Genomic DNA, 23,279 nt, shown 5'->3' with positions numbered 1-23,279 from the left:
CGCGTGCCGTCCTGGCCCCGCCCCTCGCCGGGCCCCGCCCCCGCGCCGCGCGCGCAGCTTCCGGGAGCCGGGGGCGGGGCTCGAGGCGCCCGGGCGCGCAGGGCCTGACGGGAGCCACGTCCTTGCGGCCTGAGGACCTAGCTGGGATTGGCGACCGGGGCGGCGGTGCTGGGGCTGCTGGGAAGATGGCGGACTCGGCAGCCCGCGGATGAGGAGGCCGCGGGGGGAGCCCGGCTCCCGGGCCCCGAGACCGACTGAGGGAGCGATCTGCGCGGGGCCTGGGGAGCCATGTAGGGGTGGCGCCTGTTAGGGTGGGCCGAGGGAGCGGGGCGGGATTCGTGTTTGCAGCCGTGACGGTGGTCTCCCGAGGCCTGGGTGGGCGTGCGGGCCCTGACGTTTCCAACTCGGCGCCACTGCAAAGCTGGGCACTCGGGCTCCACAGGCGCCCCGCCAGGTGGGCGCTGCATTCTCATTTCACAGGTAAGGAGACTTAGGTAGAGAGACGAAGCCATTTGCCCAAGGTCACATAGCTGGTAAGCGGGAGCGCCTAGCATGGAACCCAGGACCATCCGACTGCAAAGCCCGCGCGTTCCACCCTCTGTGCCGCCGTCGCCTCCGTCGGGGGGACGTGTGGACGGGCTGACCAGGGCTCCAGACTGGGCGCGACCACCAACCCGATATATGACCTCGGGGGTAAGCCTGTTGTCTCTCTCGGCCGTGGTCTCTTCATCTGTGAAATCGCGAAGATAGTGGCAGCCCTGCTTAGCTCGTAGGCTTGTAAGGAGGATCAGAGGAGATGACGCATGTGAAAGTGCTTTGTAAATGGCACTGCTTTGAGAGCACTACCCGGTTTCGCAGGAGTAAGAGGGGCGGGGTGGGGAAGACTTAGAGCAGTCAACACTGAAGGGTGGCCAGGAGTCTGGGTCTGGGCCACTCTGCGCCAGGTCCCTCTGGATGGGGAGTGAGGTAAGGAGTAGATAGCAGATCTTTCTCCCCTTCGGAGAAAACCTCACCCCCTTTTTTGGGCCGCCCCTCAGGGTCTCCATCACCCAACTCCATGCTTCGAGTCCTGCTTTCTGCCCAGGCCTCCTCTGCTCGGCTCTCTGGTCTGCTGCTTCTCCCACCATTACAGCCCTGCTGTCTGGGGCCCAGCAAGTGGGGGGACCGGCCATCTGGAGGAGGCCCCCATGCGGGTCCCGTGCAGGGGCTGCAGCGGCTTCTGGAACAGGCGAGGAGCCCTGGGGAGCTACTACGCTGGCTGGGCCAGAACCCCACCAAGGTGCGCGCCCACCACTACCCTGTGGCGCTCCGTCGTTTGGGCCAGCTCTTGGGGCCTCGGCCAGGACCCCCTCCTGTGGAGCAGGTCACACTGCAGGACTTGAGTCAGCTCATCATCCGAAACTGTCCCTCCTTTGACATTCACACCATCCATGTGTGTCTGCACCTTGCAGTCTTACTTGGTGAGGAGAGGCTTGAGGAGGATGTCTCTGGTGGGTGGGTGAGGGGGAGTTAACGGAAAAGTAGAGGACCCAAGATTAAGACAGAATTAACCTTCTAGGCTTTTTGCCCAGGAATGGCAAATACCCTGGCACACTGGCTGCAGCTTTCCCTTCTCTATCCACATGGATGTCAGGAGTCAAACAGCATTCTTTCCAGCTTGGGGGGCACCACCTAGATTCCCTTTAATGTAGTGCTCTAGTAAGCCACTAAAATTTGTCATAATTGCATGAGATGAGAACTTGTTTGCCCTTTTTGTATAAGAGCTTCCCGCACAGGCTGTACTAACATGTTTCCATGGTGTTTTACATCCCTCCAGGAGCCCTGGTGGTGCAGTGATTAAGAGTTCAGGCTGCTAACCAAAAGGTTGGCTGTTAGAATCCACCAGATGCTCTTCGGAAACCCTATGGGGCAGTTCTGCTCTATCCTGTAGGGTCACTATGAGTCAGAATCGACTTGACGGCAATGGGTTTGGTTTTTCTGGTTTAGTGTTTCCGCTTAAACTATAGCAACCATCCAGATCAGGAAATGGAGATGAGAAAGGGGAATCCACTAACTTAACCCCAGGATTAGGACAGAGCAGAACCCTATTCCACGACTGCCTCCTCTGAACCTCTCCCTCAGGCTTTCCGTCAGATGGGCCCTTGGTGACTGCCCTGGAGCAGGAGCGAAAGTTCCGTCTCCCCCCAAAGCCACCTCCCCCTCTGCAGCCTGTCCTTCGTGGTGGGCAGAGGTTGGAAGCTGCTCTGAGCTGCCCCCATTTCCTGCGGCATCCACAGCAGCATCTGATCCACAGCCTGGCAGGTGCTGGACGGGGGAGTTAAAGGCAGGTGGGATGGGGAGGTGGCGGGGGTGGGGGGGTAAGGGCTGAGGAGGCGGAGACAGTGATGGCGTTGTCTGGGCTGAGTAGGAACATAGCTGATTGGAGGTCTGGCCTGAGAGTCCAGCGTGATAGGCTGTTCTTCACAGAGGCAAGGCCAGAGGAACTAACTCCTCACGTAATGGTGCTCCTGGCCCAGCACCTGGCTCGGCACCGGTTGCGGGAGCCCCAGCTTCTGGAAGCCATTGCCCACTTCCTGGTGGTCCAGGAAGCCCAGCTCAACAGCAAGGTGGGATTGCCTCCCACCCTTTCCTGCTCCTCTCACTGTGGTCATCCTCAGCCACTGTCAGGCCAGCTCTGCCCAGCCCCGTCCAGATTTATTGCCCTTTTTTCCTACAGCCAGTTTACCCCCACTAGGCTGCTCTGCTCAATGCCCTGGAGCTTCCACCTTGGCTCACACCCTTTCCTTGGCCTGTCTGACTTAGCGTAAGCACCAGAGTGCTCAGTGCTTCGCAGTTTTTCAAAGCACTCAACACCATCTTGACTTCATTGATCCCGCTCCTTTGAAGTCATCAGGGTCAGACCCCACAGTGATTTTTCTCTCTGGTGATTAATCATATGGGACTTAAGAAACTGCTTATACTCTTAATTTATACTCTTAACTTCTGGTGTGTTATGTTGGGAGCAGAGGCATGGGGTCTGCCTCCACAACTACGTTATAAGCTTGAGGACCAAGGCTCCCTAAATTTCAGTTCATAAAAGACACTGGGTAACTGCGGCTGTGTAAAGCACTGCTTTTCCTCAACAGGTGGTACAGAAGTTGGTCCTGCCCTTTGGGCGGCTGAACTACTTGCCTCTGGAACAACAGTTTATGCCCTGTCTTGAGAGGATCCTGGCTCGGGAAGCAGGGATGGCACCCCTGGCCACTGTCAACATCTTGATGTCACTGTGTCAGCTGCGGTGCCTACCCTTCAGAGCCCTGCACTTTGTCTTCTCACCAGGTTTCATCGACCATGTCAGTGGTATGCAGATAGGGTGGCTGGCTGGCCCAAGGGCAGTGGTGAGGAGAGCAGGGAGAGGGAGCGGCAGCCCAGTGTGCCCAGCCCCTGCTTTCCCCTAGACACACCTTACGCTCTGATTGTGCGTCGCTACCTCTCCCTGCTCGACACGGCTGTGGAGCTGGAGCTCCCAGGATACCGAGGTCCCCGCCTTCCCCGGAGGCAGCAAGTGCCCATCTTCCCCCAGCCGCTCATCACCGACCGTGCCCGCTCCAAGTACAGGTGGATGGGGCAACTGGGGGCAAGGGAAGGGAACCAGCCCTGAAGCCAAGAGTAGCAAAAGCAAAGGGACCGTGAACCGTCCTAGCTGCCTAACAAAAGGCAGTCACAAAAAGACAGTGGGCCTGAGTCACCAAAGGGATTTGCTCAGTTCACAGAGCTAGACCAAGGCAGCTCGGGGGAGAGCCCAGGGCCTTCCCGCGATCCATGTTTCTTCCCCTCAGTCACAAGGACATAGTAGCCGAGGGGCTGCGCCAGCTGCTGGGGGAGGAGAAGTATCGCCAGGACCTGACTGTGCCTCCAGGCTATTGCACAGGTGAGCACAAGTGGGTGGGCAGCAGGCCTGGGGAGCAGATGGGACCCTGGCTTAGGGTTGGTGGCCCCTCTCACTCTCTGCAGACTTCCTGCTGTGTGTAAGCAGTAATGGTGCTGTGCTTCCTGTGAGGACCCAGGACCCCTTCTTACCATACCCACCAAGGTCCTGCCTTCAAAGCCAGGCTGCCTGGAACCCCACTACCCAAGACTCTACCCAAAGGTAAGGGAAGCAGGGTGGGAGGGCCACCTGCCCTCATGGACTTGCTGCCCCTGACTCTTGCCTGCTTCCCTCCAGGGTGCTGCTGATACTGCGGGAGCGCTGGCATTTCTGCCGCGACAGCAGGGTGCTGCTGGGCTCTCGGGCCCTAAGGGAGCGGCACCTTGGCCTGATTGGCTACCAGCTCCTGCCGGTGAGTCACCCCTGCCCTGCCCTTTGTGACTCTGGCCCCTCAGGCCTCGCTGGTAACCCTGCCTGTCTCCACAGCTGCCCTTTGAGGAACTGGAGTCACAGAGAGGCCTGCCCCAGCTGAAGAGCTACCTGAGGCAGAAGCTCCAAGCCTTGGGTCTCCGATGGGGGCCTGAAGGGGGTTGAGGGGAAGCACAGTGGGTTCGGATGGCCCCCCCATGGGGGGCAGACAATTTGCACTTTGGCTCCCCTGTTTTGGTTCTCATTAAAAGTCCCTTTCCTTCCCCATAGCTTGTCTGGTTTCTGGGACAGAGAGGGGACTGGGTTCCCCACCTCTTTTCCATTCATGCCCCCCTCATACAGAGACAAAAGGCCAGGGATAGGTGGGGGCCCGAAGTACTTTACTGCGGGGGTGGGGACTTTAAATTATTCACTTAAATAAAAATGAGGAGGGAGGGGGTGGCAAGACCCATCCCCCCAGCCCCTGGTCCCTCTGTCCATCAATCCCTCGGACTGGTCCCTCAGACTGGTCCCTGCAGCCAGCAGCTACACAGGCATGGGCATCTCGTTGTACTCATCCACACCCTCCCGCTCGTCAAACACCGGCTCCGCCTCGTTTGCATCCAGCTGTAGGGAAGGAGGGTGGGTTTCAGGAAGCTGTCCCTGGTCAGGACATTGCTCAGGACCACAGGAGGGAGGGGACACGTGAATGGGAGGGAGAAAGGGAAGATGTCCTTACACATTTCATCTCTCGCTCGGTGAAGATGCGGGTAAGCACCACCATGCGGAGCGGCACTGTGAGGATGAGGATGAAGGGGAAGGCCAGGGAGGCAGCTGTGGACATGACAGCCCAGAGCAGGGCCAGGCACAGCAGCTGCAGGGCTGTGAACAGGTGCATACGGAGGGTCCGAACCTGGTGGCAGGAGGGTGGAATGGAGACTGATGAGTTCGGGCTTCTCCAGGAGCCTCTGGCCACAATCCCTGGAGATGATGTCCAGGCTGTGACAAAGCGGAGGACTCAGGCGGAGGTGGGGAAGGAGGCACCTTCTGGGTGCTTACCAGAGCCCAGGCTGCACAGCACAGACAGCAGATGATGGTGGACTGACGTAGGGAGATGGGGCTGGAGGGTGGGTAGACCAGGATAGGCGGAGGCCTGGGGGTCCCTTCCTAGAGGGGTCTCACCTTCTTGACATAGGGGACATCTGGGTGGTGTTTGGGCGGCATAAGCAGCAGATGCAGCCGTTCATAGAACTGGATCCCGTTAAGAGAGGTAACTCCCATGTACAGGAAAATTCCAAAGAGCACGGCCAGCGGTATCTGCCGAAGCAGATCTCCGATAACCATGGAGAGGCCTAGGGGAGGAGAAGCAGTGGGTCCAGGGTTCCCCTCCTGCCAGGGCCTCCACTAAGAAGGGTGGGCAAGAGGCAAACATACCCACGAGCAAGGCAACCAGCAGCCCTGTCACCCGCTGCTCCTTGACCTCCTGAATTTTGGGCTTGTCCCCAGGCGCCACTGCCTTGCTCATGACAGTGAGTGCATTGGCATGTGTGACGGAGCGGACGGTGGCAGCAGCCAACCAGGGCAGGCCAAAGAGGGCGCAAATGCCACCCATGGCCACGATGAGGAGCAGGTCCAGGTGGAAGCCGGAGCCCTTCTGCAGCATGCGCTCCTTCTTGGAGATGATCAGCCTGGGGGCAAGAGGGCGCCTGCACGGTGACCAGCTGCGGCGCTGGCTCGGCTGACCACCTATTCTTCCCAGAGCTCCAGCCAGTCACCTCCTGCCTGTTTGGGGACCTGGTGGTCCCTGTTCATGCCCACTGCCCTGGGCCAGCGTAATCACCCCCTGACCACAGAGCCCCACCAGGCACTGCTAGGCTGGCCTCCTGGCCTCTACTCTGTCCCCTCACAACACTCGCTGTCATGCTCACACGTGCTAGGGAATGCTATACACTGTCTACAAAACCAACTCCAGCAGCCAGCCTGCACCCAGGCCCTCTAAGGTCCGTAGGCTCCCACACTGGGTCCTACAGCCCGCCCAGGGGCCCTGTCCACTTGCACGCCCAGTCATTCCTGTCCTGTCTGTGCAGCCCCCTCCCCCCTCCAGGAGGGCAACTCACGTGGTGATCTGAGTCTCCATGAAGATGAGGATGAAGACCAGGATGGCAGGCAGCAGGCTTGCAACCATCATCCACACAGGGAAGGGGCTCGTCTCTCCCAGGGGGTTGATGACCCAGCCCCGTTTTTCTGGCGCTGTCACCGAGAACCCACTGGGCACGCTCAGCTTCTGCAGGGCAGAGAACAAGATGGGGGAGGGCACAGTGGAAAGGCTGTGCCCACCTAGCTTCACGAGAGGCTCTGGGCTTGGGGGATGCGTGGGAGCAGCTGAGTGCCAGGCAGTGCATCCTTCCGGCTACGCAATTACACCTTACCTGTGTGTAGGTGTCCCGAATACTGTAATCCACAAGCACCATGACGAGGATTGCAATGGGCACCCCAAAGTCCCCGATCACCCGCCGGATCTGAGGGCAGGAACTGCTCAGAGGCCTCCTCCCCTACTGTAGCCCACCCCTTTCTTTGCTCACCCCTCCTACCCTCACTTCCCCTCCCTCCAGCCTTCAACCCCACACACCCGGCCAGGGAAAAACCGGCTGTTCTTGAATTTGCGAAGGAAAAAGGCGATGAAGAAGGTGCCGGCCATGAGCACCAGCGACAGCAGAGCCGTGTTGGGCTGGCCCCGGGGCCTCCCCTGCCCAGACTGCCCAGCTGAGCTCCCGTTGCCCGGCCCCAGCGTTGCTCCTGCCCCAGCCCATGTCTTATTCTCGCCACTGTCGGACTCTGAGCTGTTGGAGACTGAGCAGCCGTGGAGTGGGTGCTCCTGGAAGATCTGGGGGGAGGAGGGCCACAAAAGACTCCATCAGTGAGAGACCACAGCATGGCTCAGCTGTGCGCCAGGAGTGAGGGCAGGGCACGGCAGGGGCAGGCAGGCCACAGAGCCAATGTGGCACAGGGCAATGTGGGCTTAAGAGGGCTGGGGGTAGGGGGGAACTGGGGAGGGCCTGCTTCAGGAAGGCAGCAGGGCAGTGTGGCTCTAGCTGGACCCTGAAGAAAGGAGGACACCCGGCACAGGGGACCTGGGGGAGAAGGTGTCCTCATAAGCCAATCAGACAGATGTGGGTAATATGCCCAACTGTGACCATGGGTACCGCCTCTGGGCACTTCTGTACTGCTTGGAGCTTAACAAAAGCATGTGTTACCCAGGTTACTACAGCAGTTCATTTTTAAAAGATTGACCTGAAGCCCCAGTGTGTGTGCTAGAGACAGGGAGGTGGCGGGGGCAGGAGGAAGAAGAGGCCCTGACTTTGTGCGAGCCATGAGACTGCAGTCCCAGGGGAGTTCTGCACCAGCCTGGCCTTGAATCTGGAGGCAAGGACGGACAGAAGGCACAGGATTCCACCTGGCACCCTCTCATCCTGAACCCCCGTCCAGTTCTCGGCGGGGCCTGCCCACCTTAATCAGCTTGTAGAACGTCTCGTAGATGAAGATGAGAGAGATGAGGAAGGCAAAGATCTCCTGAGTGAAACGGGAGACAAAGCGCACCAGGAAGCTGCCCTCCAGGGCCACCATGAGCAGGGCCAGAAGCACCAGCCAGAAGCCAATCCACACGCGGCCTACCAGGTACTCCAGGTTGTTGCTGCTACAGAACTGGGGTACAAGGGGGTCCAGTCAGGCCCAGAGCTATGGGGTGGGAAGGGGCTGCGGGGTCCAGTCAGGCCTATAGTATAGGGTGAGGGAATAAGATAACTAGGATGGGGGATCCAGTCAGGCTCAGAGTATGGAGGAGAAGATAATGGGGGGGGGGGTCCAGTCAGACCCAGCGTATTGGGGGTGGATTACTGGGGGGGAGTCCAGTCAGGCGCAGAGTTTGGGGGGATGTGGGTAACTAGGGGGGCAGTCCAGTCAGGCCCAAGGTTTTGGGTGGAGGATGGGATAACTGTGGCGGGGGCTCTGGTCAGGCCAAGAGCTATAGACTGGGGTTGGCGGGAGAAGGGAGGGAAATACTTAGGGTACAGGGTCTAGGGAAAGGGAGGGGAAGCCCCAGAGCAGGCTCTGGACACCCTGCTGGATTCTTACAGAAAAGAAAGCCTCCTCAAAGACCAGCAGTGGCCCCGAGAAGCCGATCACTAGCAGCGGCTGAGCCCCTAGCAGGCAGAAGATCACGCCCTGGAGTGCTGTGGACATGATCAGCTCTGATACCCCAATCAGGTCTTGGGTCTTCTCTCCTGGGGGCAGAACCAGCCCAGGGTCGGTCAGCCTAAGCCCTGTGTGGCCCACCCTCCCACCCACTCAAAGCCTCTCCCTACCAAGTAGTCCACCAAAGGTGATGGCAGGAGACAGGGCAGCAAAGTAGATGAAGATGACAGCAGCCAGGCACTGGGGGTCGAGTGCGTCTCGGAAGTCACTCAGATAGTGGGGGTAACGGCGCTGCACATCACGGATCAGGCCCCCAAAGGGCCGGCCTGTCCGCTGAAGGGGATCGTCTTCAGCTGTGCCTACTGCCTCTACCATCTGCAGGAGCGCTGCAACCCAGGCCTCCATCAGGGCCCTGGCGGAGTCCTCCCCATGGCAGCCCTGAGGCAGGGCCCCCGCCCCACCCCCACGGCAGCTCGGCCAGACCCAGGCCCTGCCCCGGCCCGTACCCTTGTCTTGGGCAGACTTGGGCTCCAGGCCAGCCCCAGGGGGCAACAGCCGGCACTGCTCCTCCCGCTTTTTGAGCATCTGGCGCTGGAAGTGAGCCACAGAGCGCAGCAGTTCCTCGCCCTGCACCTCAGATGGAGGCAGCACCACGCTGCAGTCCAGGAAAGCATTGATGGCGCTCAGCAGGTCTTCCCGCTCATCTGCCAGGTAGGCAGCCTCGTGGAATTGCTGCCAAAGCACGGCAAGCGTCAGTGGGGCAGAGACAGCAGGGCAAGGGGCTTGGGACCCTGAGGCTGGGCAAGGCGTGGAGGGGCATGTGGTGCCTGGGGAGGAGGGCAAGCTGACCTTGTCAGACATGAGGGTGGAAATTGAGCGGCCGATCTCGTGGTAGTCCATGTTGGCACTGCTTGGGCCCAGCAGCAAGAAGAGGAAGCGCACGGGCACGGGCACCTCGAGCACTGCGTCCAGCTCCACCGCCTCCCGCAGCCGCACAAAGGCCATGGTGGGGCGGGACAGGAACTCCACGCACCCTAGGGAGGTGGGCCTCATGGGCAAGAGCAGGGCAGCAAGGCAGTAGGCTGGGGGTTCCGCAAAGCCCAGGCCTGAAGGCCCAGCGCCAAGCCCGCCCCTACCCCTAAGACTTGCCCCACATACCCACAAGTACCACGGTTGCTTCTGCATTCTCAGGAATCTTCTCCAGCAGCTTCAGCTCATGCTTGGACTTGGAACGAGTGATGCCGGCAGGTGGGGCTGGAGGGAGCAGCTCTCGCTGAGGGAAGAGGAAAGCAGAGCTCAACCCAGCCAGAACCCATCCTTTTGTGCACCTCCCGGGCCAGCTCGCAGTCCTGCAGCTAGCCTGTGGCAGCCAGGACCAGGCCAGGCTGGGCTGTGTCTTCCCCTCACCTCTCGCTCCACCTCCAACCGGGTCTCAGGAACACCTCCAATGAGAGGCTCAGTGACATGGGGGTCACTCTCCACCCCCTGGCCATGGTGATGACCCAGCAGGGAGCCCAGGGAGCCAGCTGAGATGTTGCGGGGGAAGGAGAAGTCCTTCTCATCACTTGGGTGGCTGGTGGGGCAGAGGGCAGTGAGGTTAAGAAGGGCAAAGGGCTGGAGGCTGGGGACAGGGTTAGGGAGAGGATGAAAAGGATGCTCTCTGGGCAGGGCCTCACCTGTGTTTCAGGAGCAGGGCCCGCAACACGTTGGCTCTATCCTCGGCCTTGATCTGATCAGAAATGACCATCTGCTCCACCACCTGGTGGGCTATGCCAGGCAGTGTCTGCTGGTCCAGGTCCAAGAGCACAGCCCCTGAAATAAAGACAGAATGGAGGGGCCATGGTCCCTAGATCCAAAACAAGGTCAGGACAGGGAGTGGCCAGGTAAGTGTGGTCCAGCGGGCTGTAATCCTGTTCTGCTGCCAAAGTCCAAGTCACATTGCTCTCTGGCTTCAGTTTCTCCCTATGCCCATCCACTCCACAGGAATACTATAAGCTCAATTATCAGAGAGGTCACGAGGCCAACTTCCTCCAGCGATCCCTTCAACAGGGACTCCCCAGGGAGCCCACCCCGGCTGAACTGCTCCTCATGTTAAAGGTCTTCCTCTGAGTCCACCACACAACGCCTCTCTCAGACCACTGTCCACTCTGGGGTCTGGCTCTGTCCTCTGGAACAAGACACGGCTCGTCTGTGGCCTTGTCCAAATGGTGGCTATTGAGCCATATGAAGAGATCCCCTCCCTACCGCAGGCTTCTCGAATACCCCTTCAGTTCCCCAAGCTCAACAACTATTCACTGGATAGTGTCTAGACTCTTTCCGCCTGGTCACTGCTCTACAGCTGCCATTTCACAGAGAAATGAAAGTCCCTTCAAAAGTTACTAAGATAGTCAATCCTCAAATTCATATGGAATTATGGAAAAAAAAAAAAAAAAACTCACTGCCGTCAAGTCAATTTCAACTCATAACGACCCTGTAAGACAGAGCTGAACTGCCTCATAGGGTTTCCAAGGAGTGCCTGAGGGATTTGAACTGTCAACCTTTTGGTTAGCAGCCGTAGGTCTTAACCACTATGCCACCAGGGTTTCCTGGTGGAATTATAAGGGGCCCCAAACAGCCAAAACAATCTTGAAAAAGAAAAGTTCGAGAACTCACACTTCCCAATTTCAAAATGTACTATAACGCTGCAGTAATCAACAGTCTGGTACTGGTACAGAGACAGACACAGAGATCAATGGAATAGAAGTGAGAGTTCAGAAATAAACCCATACACTTATGGTCAACTGATTTTCAACAAAGGTGCTAAGTCCATTCAATGGGGAAAGAATAATCTCTTCAATAAGTGGTGCTGGGACAAGTGGATAGCCAAATGCAAAAGATGAACTTGGATCCAGACCTCACACGATATACAAAAATTAACTCAAAATAGATCAAGGACCTAAATGTAAAAACTAAAACCATGAAACTCTTTGAAGAAAACATAGGAGTAATGTTTTGGGACCTAGTTTTCAACAATGGATTCTTAGATATGACACCTCCAAGGTGTGGAATCACTATTTGGCCTTTGTTCTCAGTCCTTTTTAGCTGCACCAACACCTGAGGCTAATGAGCAGGGGCTGACCAAACCAAGAGGGTCCACCTGGGAGCCTGAGGCTGACTAAGCTTCTATCGTGGCCATGTTGGGAGGCTGGTAAGACCCCTGAACATGGGTTCTCAGATGGGGCTTCCTGATTGGTGACCACGCACAGGAGAGGGTAGCGTGTCGCTCTTTGGGACATGGAAGCTCCACGCTGTGACCCCTCCCAGACCTTACCCTATCTGTCTCTTCATTTGTATCCTTTTTTGTTACAGTAAAGCTGTTGTTGCAAGTATAGATAGTATCACCTGTGAGCTCTGTGAGTCATTCTAGCAAATTATGGGACCCAAAGGAGCAGGGGGAGTCGGCTGGTCTGAAGTGGAGGGAGCCATGCGGACTCCCAGGCTCGCAGCTGGTACCCTGAGCGGGTAGAGGAAATCCCCAAATTTGGGGCCAGCTGGTCTGGAGTGGAGGGCGTCATGTGGTACTGGCTTGTGGCCAGTACTTGCTGACGTAGCCCTGGGTGGATAGGGATGAGAGAGAGAAGGGCTGCCTGGGCAGTTGGGGTCTGAACTGAACAGAGAAGAGAAACTGAGATTTCCATATGACACAGGTGAAGTGTGTGGTGGGACTTGTTATCCACCACACAATCTGGTGTCAGAAGTGGGTGATCTTAGTCTCCCTGTACTGGTTTGCGCAACACCAAAAGCACAAGCAACAGAAGACAAAATAGAAAAAATGGACTTCATCAAAATTAAGAACTGTTGTGCATCACAGGACTTCACTGAGAAAGTGAAGTGAGAGCCTATAGGATAGGAAAAAATGGTTGGTAACCATATATCTGATAAGAGTTTAATACCCGGAATTTATAAAGAGCTTAAAAAACTCAACATCAAAAAGACAAACAACCGAATTAAAAAATGGGCAAGGGACTTGAGCAGACATTTCTCTGAGAAGATACACAAATGTCCAATAAGCACATGAAAAGATGCTCAACGTTATTAGCTACTGCTTGTTGTTGTTAGTTGCTGTCAAGTCAGTTTGACTCAGGGTGACCCCATGTGTGCAGCACAGACTGCTCCCTAGGATGTGACCTTTTGGAAGCATATCACCAGACCTGTCTTCCAAGCTTGTCTGGGTGGGTTTGAGCTGTCAACCTTTTGGCCAGTAGTTGAGCACTTAATCATTTGGGAAATGCAAATCAAAACCACAGTGAGATACTACTCCACTTCCACTAGGATAGCTATTCACAGAAAAAAGAAAACTAACAAGCGTTGGTGAGGATGTGGAGAAGCTGGACCCCCATGCATTGCTGGTGGGAATGTAGATTGGTGCTGCCATTGTCGAAAACAGTATGGCAGTTTCCCAAAGAGTTACACACAGAATTAACACAGGACCCAGCAATTCCACTCCTATGTACATAACCAAAAGGTTTTAAAGCAAGAGCTCCAACAGAGAGATGTACACCAGTGTTCACTGCAGCACTTTTCCAACAGCCAAAAGGTAGAAACAACCTAAAGTGTCCACCAACAGATAAATGGATCAACAAAACGGGGGACAGACATGCAATGAAATATTACTCAGCCATGAGGAGAAACGAGGTCCTGACACATGCTATGACATGAGTGAATCGTAAAACCATCGCGCTGACTGAAATCAGTCAGTCACAAACTGACAGGTATCGTACGAGCGCACTCATATGACGTGTCTGGAATAGGCAAGTGTATGGAGAACAAAGTTTATTAGCAGTTACCGGGGCTGGGAGGGAGGAGAAAATGGGGAGTCATTGCTTAAGGGGTACTGGGTTCCTGTTTGGGGTGATAGAAAACTTTTAGAAATAGTGATGACTCGCACAGCATGGTGAATGGGATTAATGTCACTGAATTGTGCATTTAAGAGTGGATAAAACAGCAATTTTTTTGTGAATTGTATTTTATCATGATAGAAAAAAAAAGTTACCAAGGCATCTACTGACAAGGTCAACTTGCAGGAACACAGAACCAAAGAACACAAAACCAACAGCCCCAGAACAGAGAGAAGCTCACAAAGCCTAGTGATGAAGCGTTGGCACTTAACCTCCAGACAAGCCCTCAGGCCTCACTCAGAGCCTATTTATTCTTAGTTTGGAAACAACTCTAACAGGAGGTTTCCCACCCCTCATCTGCTTAGAAACCGGCCTTCTGACAGCTGCAGGGAGTGAGTGAGAACCCAATGGGAAAGAGGAAACAGGAGAACAGCAGAAACATCAGACCAACAGCTCAAAATCCCTGCAGTCTGTGGTCATTTAGTGAAGTTTAAACAGCCCTACAGGGTAGATCACATTCTCCAGGGTCTCTCTAAGAAGATGGCCATGAGACCTGCCAAGCCTTTCAAAATGCTCTCCATCAAAACTGTTTAAAAATGTCAGCACCCAAAACACATCAGCTTCAGTTATCTGAAAATACCCCTAAGAAGCTGCTCAAAGTGCTCAATAAGAGATATTTGTGTGAATCCTGCTCTGAAATCATTGAACAAGGGACCCTGACAGGCAGGCTGAGTACCTCATGGAGATGAGACGCTGCTTCCTGGCCGCTGGTGACATTACATGCCATGTTTCACAATACAAATGTGGGGGCTGTTTGGCCATCGGGGCCTAGGAGAAGGAACATCCTGGGCAGGATGCGGGGCAGTTACCATGGGCCAGGGTTCGGCGGAGCTCCAGGAGACTTCGGAAGGACAGGGAAGCCACATGGGGCTTCCCCCAGCGCTCCGTCTCCTCCTCCACATCTTCCTCAAATTTGATCCAGCGAGCTGTCTCCCGCCACTGAGGCTCTTGGTTTTTGTCCAACAGCAATTCATTCAGCTCCACAAATACCTTTGGGTGAGATAAGACAGCGTGTCAGGACATAGAGCCAGAGGAGTCCCCATGGACTGGTCCCTGAGAGGGCAGCAGGAACCGGGTATGACCCTGAATAGCACCGTGGATAGCGCACAGGCTTGGGAGGCTAAGAGACCAGGGGACCTTGGGCAAGTCACTAATCAACCTGAGACTTAGTTTCCCTCATCTGTAAAATGGGGATAATAATACCCACCTCAAAGGACTGTTACGAGGATCAAAGGGAAAAGTATATAAACACTTAGCATGCTGCACAGCTCCTAGTGAGCGCAAGAAACGTGGTCAGTGTATCCATATCATTATGTTGTTGTTGGGTGCCGCTGAATCAATTCCCACTCACAGAGACCCCATGTGACAGAACAGAACTGCCCCATAGGTTTTTCTAGGCTCTAATCTTTACCGGGGCAGACTGCCAGGTCTTTTTTCCCCTAGAGCAGCTGGTGGGTTTGAACCACTGAGCTTCTGGTTAGCAGCCAAGCACTTAACCATTGTACCGCCAAGGTTCCTTATATAAATAGAAAACAAACAAAAAAACCCAAACCCACTGCCACTGAGTCAACGTTGACTCATAGCAATCCTATAGGACAGAGCAAAACTGCCCCGTAGGGTTCCCAAGGAGCATCTGGTGAATTCAAACTGCTGACCTTTTGGTTTATAGCTCTTAACCACTGTCCCACCAGAGCTCTTATGTAAGTGCCAAACCCAAAACCAAACCCAGTCCCATCAAGTCCAGAAGTATATAAACACATACAGACATTTACATATGCGTTTTGGGATTTTGTCTGATTCCATCTACAGGCATTTAAGAACTGGAAAAATGAACTGAGAATAAGAGCACAGCAGTTACCTCCTAGAGACACTGACTAGAAAGAGGCATGAAGGAACTTTCCGAGTGTGGGAAATGTTCTATGTCTTCATCTAGGTAGTAGTCATCCAAGTGTTGGCAGGTTTAAAACCTCACTAAGCTGTACATTTAGCATGAATGCACTTCATTCCGTCTGTTACACCTCAACAAAAAGGTTAAGAAAGTACAATGAAGGGGCCAGGGCTCAGGACCAGAGGCCTGGAGTCAAACATAGGTATGTCACTGAGTAACTAAGTAACCTTGGACAAGGCACTGCACACAGTTTATGGTAGATGCCACCTGTGCTGCCATTATCACAGGCTGTTGGAAGGATCAAATAAGAGCAGGGAGGTGACTAGACTGTGAAAATGAAATGCAGTGCCACACGGAGCCACCACAAGCCCATAGAGGCCTCTGTTCAAATCAGCAAAAGGCTCCTCCTCTTCCTCAAACGCTTCGCTGCCCTCTGCCAGAAAAGGGCCAAGATGCACAAATACCACCACCAGCGCTGTGGGCAGCGCCCTCTCAGATGCAGTGCTCTTGTGCAGCACACAGCCGTAAGTGGCAACCCTGTGCGAGACCCTGTGCAAGAGATCACCGAGATCACCGCTTGTCTGAGGTAGGCGGACGGGGCTCATTGGGGCTCACCAGAAAAGATGGCTAACGAGATAGTGGAAGTGCTCGAAGCAGAGAACCGTACCTCGTGGGGCTTGTGGGGGGTTCGGGGCCGGGCCCGAGGTATAGGGCCAGGCTCTCGCCCTTCCCTGCTACCTGGCACAGCCCCTTTGGCATTCTTCCGCACCAAGTGCCGCCTCACGCCAGGAACATCCTCGAACCGATGACCTGAGGGGAGGGAAGAGGGTCCGGGTTGGGGTCTCCCCTTTTCTCTTACTCCTTTCCCCACCAGCACTGGGCTTGGCCCAGGCGCCAGCACTCACTCTTCATGAGGTCTAGGTCAGCCGTGGCCAGGGTCTGGGCCTCGCTCTCATCTGTGGGGACACGGGGCAGTAGTGCCTGCTCAGCCCCGGTCATGCTCCCAATACGCCTCCTCTCCTGCAGGTTGTAGCTGCGATGCCCAGGCTGGGCTTTGGTCAGGGGGCGTCCCGAGGCACCCCCGTCGTCACCCCCTGCTGTGCCGCTGGCCACTGACACCACCTCTTCCACCTGGGCTCTGAACAGACAGAGCAGCCATAAGCCAGGGAAAGCCACCCTCCTCCCCACAACCAGGACCCATGCAGGGGAACTGGGAATAGGACCACTCAGACTCCATTCCCTCCTGGTTGCCACTCTCCTCTCGGGTGCTGTGCATGTGGAAACAGACTGCCGGGATTTAAATCCTGACTCCACTCTTAACTGGCTGCGCAACCCCGAGCAATCACTCAAGGCATCTCTGAACATAAACTGGTCACAGAAAAACGGCACAAAGCCTAGCCTCATATGGTGCTGGGAGAGGTGAGCTTCTGGAAAGTACCCAGTGCAGAGCCCAGCTCATCACAGGTGTCCCTAAGCATTAGTCCCCTTGGCTCGTCCCTGCTCCTTCCTGCCCAGACACACCCTAACTGCAAGGACTGGGAAGTTCGCAGGGTCCCACATCTCTAATTAAGTGGAATACAGGGTGCTGAATTGGGCCTCTCTAACTGTAGACAGCTTCCCTCGTGGCAGTTAAGAATGTTGTTAATTCCCTGTTCCCTACAAATGATATCTTCTATTCCTTTTTCCCAAACTAGAATGCCTTCTATTTCTCACTGCCATCCCCTGGGTATACCAGACTCTAACCATGTCACTTCTAAATTTCTCTCCCCAGCATCTTGAAAACAAAAAAAAACCTAACTCATTCTATAGACTCACTTCTGACTCACAATGATCCTATAGGACAAAGTTGAACTGCCCACAGGGTTTCCAAGACTGTAATCTTTACAGAAGCAGATTGCCACATTTTTCTCCCACAGAGCAGTTGGTGGGTTCAAACTGCCAACCTTTCAGTTAGCAACCAAGTGCTTAACCACTGTACCACCAGGGCTTCTTAGCCAGCATCAAAAGTCTCCCCAGTCTCCCATCCCAAGTCCCCCTCCCATGACCCCCACTGCCAGGCTTCCTCTGAGCACATTTACCCTCTGTGCCCTTGTCCCATTGTGCCAAGTCAATAAATCTAATCCACTTCTTAAATGCCATGCCTTTCTCTGGAGCCCCCCAGCCCCAGGCTCTGGCCCACAGTTAGAGCCTGCCACCATGAGCCCAAGTCCACTGCATACCACATCTCCCAGCAGACCCGTGTACCCCCTGGAGGCTGGTGGCATGTCTTTCACTTCCCTGAAGTCCTTCCCACTGCCTGGCACCCAGAAAACAACAGATACGGGATAGGGCTGACTTTGAGACCTAGTTCAAAGTGATTTCCTCCAGGAAGCCTTCTCTGGTTAACACCCCCACACACCAATCACCACGGGTGCTGATACTGCTTGAACCAGGTCATCTGGCACAATAACCTGTTCTAGTGCCATTTCACGTGGCTACATCTGCTTTCCAACTAGAGTGGACTGGCGACACCCTAAAAATAAGCAGCGGGTCTCCTGGTTCTCTCAAACCCTTGGGGCCCCAGAGGGCTCTTGGAGGTCATCCAGTCCAATCCCTGATCCATGTTGCCTGCTGCTCTGAGCCCCAGTGAAGGGTGACGGCAGGGGGAGGGGGAAAAGGAGCCTCTGTTCCACACCAGGCTAAACACTTAGAACCTCCCTTCACACCACCCCCTTTAATCCTCACTACCACCCTGTGAGAAAGTTCTATCGTTCTTGGTTTACAGACGAGCAAACTAAGGCGCTGAAAAGTTAAGTTACTTGGACAGATAACCAGTGTGAGGCAGCAATGGGATTTGCACCCCAGTCTGATGATTGTAAGGCCTTTTTCCCACATCCCCACACTGACCCAGGCACAGGAGGGTTCTGCTTGGGGATACTTGCTGACTGAAAGGGGCATGCTTACCCAGTCTGGGCCCCTTTGGTAGCCCGGGGAGATGCCTCCTGGTGGGTCGGTGGCAGAGGGGGAGAGGGACTGGTTCTTTCTGCCTTCCGGTCAGTGCTATCATCCTCCTGGAGAAAGAACTAGAGCAGAGACCGAATGTTAGCAGGCCAGGCCAGCCCAGGGACCCTGCAGACAGCCCCCAAGGACCTTTGTCCTCACTCACCTGCACCGAAGAGGGTGTGGAGGCAGGGGATGGCTGGTGAAGTGCCCGGGCCCCCTCAGCCTCACTGGCTTCATCCTCATCTTCCTCACCTTCCTCAATGGTGGGAGTTTCACCAGTGGGGGAAGCTCCAGGGCGCCTGCGAGGTTTCCGTCCTGGGCCCTGGGGTGTCTTGCGGCGGCGGGCATCCGGAGGCAGGTGGGTAGACAGTGGGTGGTGGATATGGTGGGAGGACTGACGGTGATCTGCAGGGAAAAAGGGGATTTGGCTGCAGGCAGGCAAAGCCTCTCTTCCCCTGCCATCCAGGCCTGTAGCCCCAGCCCTTCCCACCAGGACCCTGACCCTTCCTGGCTGGCTGGTCAAGCCTGAGGCCTCCCTGCAGCCCCCTTACACTCAAAGTCTTCTTCCCCATAGCTGCGGCCTGGCTCCTCTGCGCCTCGAGACCCGGCCTCCTGTAGGATTGCCTCAAACCGCTCCACACCCAGGGTGCGATGAAGTTCATCTTCCTCCTGCTCAGGGAACCCGGGAGTCCCAGGGCTCAGGCTCTCTGGCTCTGGCTGTGAGGAAGAAGGGGGAGACAGAACAAGGGACTCACCAGTAGTCCCACCCCCAAACCCCACTGTGCTCGGTACCCCCAGGAGGCTGCAGGCAGGTATGAAGGACCTGCTGTGGAAGTCCTGCATGCCCCAGCCCCGTTGCAACTTGGATGGAGAGTGAGTGAACTGGGTGGCTACCACAGCGGATGGGGTTGAAATTCCCTTTGGCTGGGAGAACAGCTGCTAAGCTCAAAAAGTAACTTCTAGAGGGAGGCCACCGAACTAACCGACCTGGATTCGCCTAAGTCAAAACTGAAACCCAGCTCTTCCTGGGGTGGTGGCAATGTCTACACTTCACCTTGCTGGGGGAGCTGGGTGTTCACCGGTTCACGACAGCACACCCGGGCCGCCGAGCCCAGGCTGGCCCCGCAGCCCGCTCCCTCACCCCACCCGTCCCCCGCCCCCACTCCCCCACCTGAGTCATCCTGCGGGAGCAGAGCAGCGGCCAGCAGCGGCTGGGCAGCGACTGCAGTGGCGGCAGCGGCGGCGACAGCAGCGGCAGCAGGAGCGCTTGGGAAAGCTCAGTCTAGCTAGCGGCCTGCTGCCTAGCCCCTGCAGCTTTGGTCCAGCCCCCCACCCACCCCCTGCTGGTCTCGGCTCCAGGCACCGCCAAATATTTGCTCAAGAGCTTCTGGACGTGAAGGGCATCGGGATCTCCAAGGGCGGGGGTATGGAGCCCCCTCCGTGGCGGTGCCAGCTGCTAAAGCCAGGAAGAGCAAGGGGAGGAGGACCAGAAAGAAGGGCGGGTCTTGGGGAGACACCAAGGTGGGGTTAGGAGTAGCCGGGGGGTGACAGATACAAGAAGAAGGGGAGTTCAGGGGCTTGCTTCTGCCCTCTTTAGGGAGGGCTCCCGCCTGGCCCATCTCCGCAGCTCTAACCGGCCCCTCCAAGCGCTCAGCCCTTTCTCCCCAGAAGCAACCCCGCGGGGAGCGAGAGGGTGGGAGCGAGCGCAGGAGCCAGCCCCGGGGCACGGAAGGGGGGTCGTGAACCCCTCAGCACCTGAGGCCGCAACAGGAAGTCCATGGTCGCAGGGGTGAACCTGGGCAGGAGGGGGAGGGCACCTGTCCGCGCCCCTTCCCAATCACGTGCCACGGCAGGCCAAGGTGACCAATAACGGGGCTGACTGCGGCACTCGGGGTTAATCATTAGACTCCCGGGGAAAGTCGGGAGGAGGCCACGTGGGGCGGGAGGGGGCGGGGCCCAGGTAGCACGTGGGGCGGGGGTGGGGCTGGCAGCTAAGAGCGCTCAGGGCCGGCTAGAGAAAGCAGCCCTTGAGGCCAGCCAGGAGGGGGTCTCTGGGTTAGGGATCCAGGGTTCCCATAGTTCCTCTCCTGCTGAGGCTAAACACAGACCTACAGAAAAAGCAGCGACTCCTCCCCCAGGACTGGAAGTCTCCAGATCCCTACCGCCATCCATGCGGGGCCGGGGTGTGATGGCAGCACCCTCTCGCCCCCCATCAATGCCCGGCTCCGCTCCCCTGCCCCTCGCCCCACACATAAGCGCGCACCACACCGGCCTCTGGCCCTCGTCTAGGCCCAGTCCCTGAAGACCTGAGGCAGGAGGGGCTTGTGGCCACAGGGTGGGACACCTACGGTCCCGCGAAGCCCCTGAGGGTGGACAGGTGATACTCACTGTGCGGAAAGAATCTGCGCCCGAGGCGGGGCGCCGGGGGGCGCTGCTCATGGCCAAATCTTAGCCCTTTTCGCTGTCGCTGCGGCTTTCAGGGCAACAGGGTGGCGGCATAACCTGGGCAGGAGAGAACCAGTCACCATGGAGAGGGGCCAGGCCTGAGGGCACCCAGCCCTGCGAGGGCCAGGCGGAGGAGGCTTCACCAGCCACCACACAGGTCTTGTCGCTGCGTCAGGACCTTCTGGACTATGAAGGGCCTTGGAGTGGCCCTTGGAGGGGGTAAGAGCAAAGAAGAGAGTTGTTTATAGGAAGGAAATAGAAGAACAAAGAGAAAGATGGGAGAGGGAGAGGTCTGAGGGGAGAGGCCCGCAAAGTGCCCAGAAACCAAACAGAGTGAGGAGGAGGGACAGAGGTGGGAGAGGGTGCAAAAAACTCAGGCAGCAAGAAGTCAAGGTCCAGCACTGGAGAGAGAGCAACAGAGCCCAGGCAGGGAGGGATAAGGAGCAAGGAAAGAAACCGAGGGAATGGTGGGCAGAAAGAGGAACCAGGGCTGAGGCTGGGCACTGGGAGCGGGGACTGAGAGGGGGTGGTGGAGAGTGGACACACATTCTCAGTGCAACAGAGAGGTAATGAAGGGAGGCCGCCCAGACAGAAAGGAGAGGGAGAGAGCCAAGGGACTCGAGAGAGGGGGCAGCCTGGAGCACCCTGCTCAGGGGGCAGGACCACCTTAGCCCTGTGCCCTCTCCCTGAGCTCTGTGCAGGGGAGGGAAGTAGGGCCCATGGGGGAGGGGCAGGAGCCTAACTAAACTCACTCGGTGGGAGGGAGAAAGGGACAGAAAACGGGCACAAGCTAGGCAAAGCTTTATACTGGGGGAGGGGCACGTGATGGGCTGGGAGGGGGTGGGCACGGAAACCCTGGGAGAGGGCGTGTGAGGGGACAGCCTGGATCCCTCCCCTCGCCTGGGGCAGGAAAATCTGAGCGGCAGAGCTGACACCCTCCTGACCGTGACTGTAGGGTTGTCTGGGAGGACACCTTGTGCTTATGTGTGTGTGCCTGCGGGGAGGAGGGGCAGAAGAGCTGCAATTGGGGAACCCAATTAGTGCAAATCAGCGAACCCATTCAGAGTGAGGTAAGCTCAGGACCTTCTAAGGGTCTCAGAAGGTAGAAATACACTATGTTGTTAGGGGTTGAGTTGCCGACTTAGGGCTACATCCGGGTGACACAGTCAGTATAGGGTCAGACAATATTGGTCTGGGGTGGGGGTCAGTCCAGGGTGGAGAGCCTGGACGACACATTCCTGGCAAGTCTCCAACTCAGCTGACCACTCTCCTCACGCCCCACTTCAGCAGGCCTTCAGCTAGAGCACGTCAGGTGTGGGGGAGAGGTGCACTGGACTGGGGGAAGGGGGCACCAGCCTGGGAAGGGTGTGGAGTGTCCGGAGCACCTGCAGGTGCCCCACCCCCACTGCAGGCTGTGCCCTCAGTGTGCTCCTCCACCACCCCTTTCTCCTTTTACTCCCCCTATCCCTCCTCCACCCCCACCCCCACCCCCCACCCCCGCCTTTGGAGAACACAAAGCAGCTTCTGTCCAGAGCGTCGGTGCCGATAATCCGGGGTGGGGGCACATTCCCGGGACCAGCCCTGACCGGCCCTGAGGATTAGCATCTCTCCCCCTGCCCAAGGGATTAGCACCCCAGACCCCCACTTGGGCATTAACCACCCCCCGCCCCGCAAGTGAATTCGCACATTCCACAGCTCTTCAGTGTGGGGCTGGCGGGAGGAAAAAGCTAAAGTGGACCCTAGATTTCAGGCAGCACCGCCCCCCACAGCCAACACGGATACCCCACTCGGACAAACCGGCCCCCCAGAAGTTAGATTCAACTCTCTCCGGGCTCATCTTTCCCATCCCCACCCGGCTACACCCTCTTCAGCCTAACCCCTTGTCCTGACCTGACCTGGCAACCCCCCCACCCGGCTCCGCCTCCCAACCCGGAGGACCCAGGCGCAGGCCTCCGGCAACCCCCAGGCTAGGTGCCCGGGACGGACCTGAAGGATAACGTAGAGGGTCGCAAGGGAGGGGTGTTGTCTGGAGCCCGCCTGAGTCGGTAAGGTTGGCGGAACCTCTCTGAGACTAACCCCTTCTGGTGGTAGCGGGAGCGGCACCCTTGTTTTAGGGAACTCTGAGCAGCGAACCCCGGAATCCCGCTTCGGACCCGCACTCTGTTCAGCTCCCCATCCTTTCCCCAGGATCTGGCTCCCCGCACCCCAGTCTCCGCCCTTTCCTCCACTTCCACTCCCTCCCCGCCCCGAGTCCCGGGTTCCCCCTTTCCTTCCCCCTCCCTTCCTCCCTCCGCGGCCCTGGCCCTCCTCCGCCACCTCCTCTCCGCTTACCCGCTAGCTCTGGACTTCGCTCCCGCGGGGTCTCAGGGACTTTCCCCCTTCTCCAGCGCCCTCGCGCGTTCCCGACAACGCCCCCGTGCCCACCCTGGGGCGCGCCCCCGCCGCTCCCAACTTCTCGCAACTCAACTTTCCCCCGCGCTGTGGGCAGGCCAGCCCCCTGCGTGCGCGCCCTCCGGGGCAC

The 23,279-nt window shown here is 57.0% G+C and overlaps 2 protein-coding genes across 4 annotated transcripts; one reads left to right on the top strand and one right to left on the bottom strand.

Annotated features, from left to right (window-relative positions):
* The first annotated feature begins 144 nt into the window (after positions 1–144).
* Positions 145–4,707, top strand: FASTK (Fas activated serine/threonine kinase). Its single transcript, XM_003409804.3, has 10 exons — positions 145–290; positions 1,038–1,460; positions 2,122–2,301; positions 2,467–2,606; positions 3,126–3,339; positions 3,438–3,597; positions 3,819–3,910; positions 3,994–4,129; positions 4,205–4,319; positions 4,394–4,707. The coding sequence occupies exons 1-10, from the start codon at positions 209–211 to the stop codon at positions 4,499–4,501; spliced, it is 1,650 nt and encodes a 549-aa protein (XP_003409852.1). The 5' UTR covers positions 145–208; the 3' UTR covers positions 4,502–4,707.
* SLC4A2 (solute carrier family 4 member 2) lies at positions 4,696–23,221 on the bottom strand. Of its 3 annotated transcripts, XM_064275042.1 has the most exons (23): positions 23,090–23,220; positions 20,702–20,815; positions 18,865–19,030; positions 18,477–18,718; positions 18,275–18,393; positions 16,237–16,469; positions 15,999–16,141; positions 14,253–14,433; positions 10,183–10,318; positions 9,914–10,079; positions 9,665–9,779; positions 9,356–9,540; positions 9,013–9,238; positions 8,677–8,892; positions 8,447–8,595; positions 7,823–8,017; positions 6,945–7,199; positions 6,745–6,834; positions 6,433–6,599; positions 5,750–6,003; positions 5,498–5,667; positions 5,055–5,228; positions 4,696–4,942 (listed from the first exon to the last, which is right to left on the bottom strand). In XM_064275042.1, exons 2-23 carry the CDS (start codon positions 20,750–20,752, stop codon positions 4,862–4,864), a joined length of 3,714 nt encoding a protein of 1,237 aa, XP_064131112.1. In that variant the 5' UTR covers positions 20,753–20,815; positions 23,090–23,220; the 3' UTR covers positions 4,696–4,861. The 3 variants fall into 3 exon arrangements, 2 of the variants coding, with proteins under 2 accessions (XP_064131112.1, XP_064131113.1); XR_010319070.1 differs by lacking the exon at positions 4,696–4,942 and having other exon boundaries at positions 5,116–5,228; positions 5,498–5,632; positions 23,090–23,221; XM_064275043.1 differs by lacking the exons at positions 6,745–6,834; positions 6,945–7,199.
* Positions 23,222–23,279: the final 58 nt, after the last annotated feature.

The sequence above is a fragment of the Loxodonta africana genome, chromosome 22 (assembly GCF_030014295.1).
Source record: "Loxodonta africana isolate mLoxAfr1 chromosome 22, mLoxAfr1.hap2, whole genome shotgun sequence".
Lineage (NCBI taxonomy): Eukaryota > Metazoa > Chordata > Mammalia > Proboscidea > Elephantidae > Loxodonta > Loxodonta africana.
Note: the sequence above shows the minus strand (reverse complement) of the source record. Positions and strands in the feature narration are given on the sequence as shown.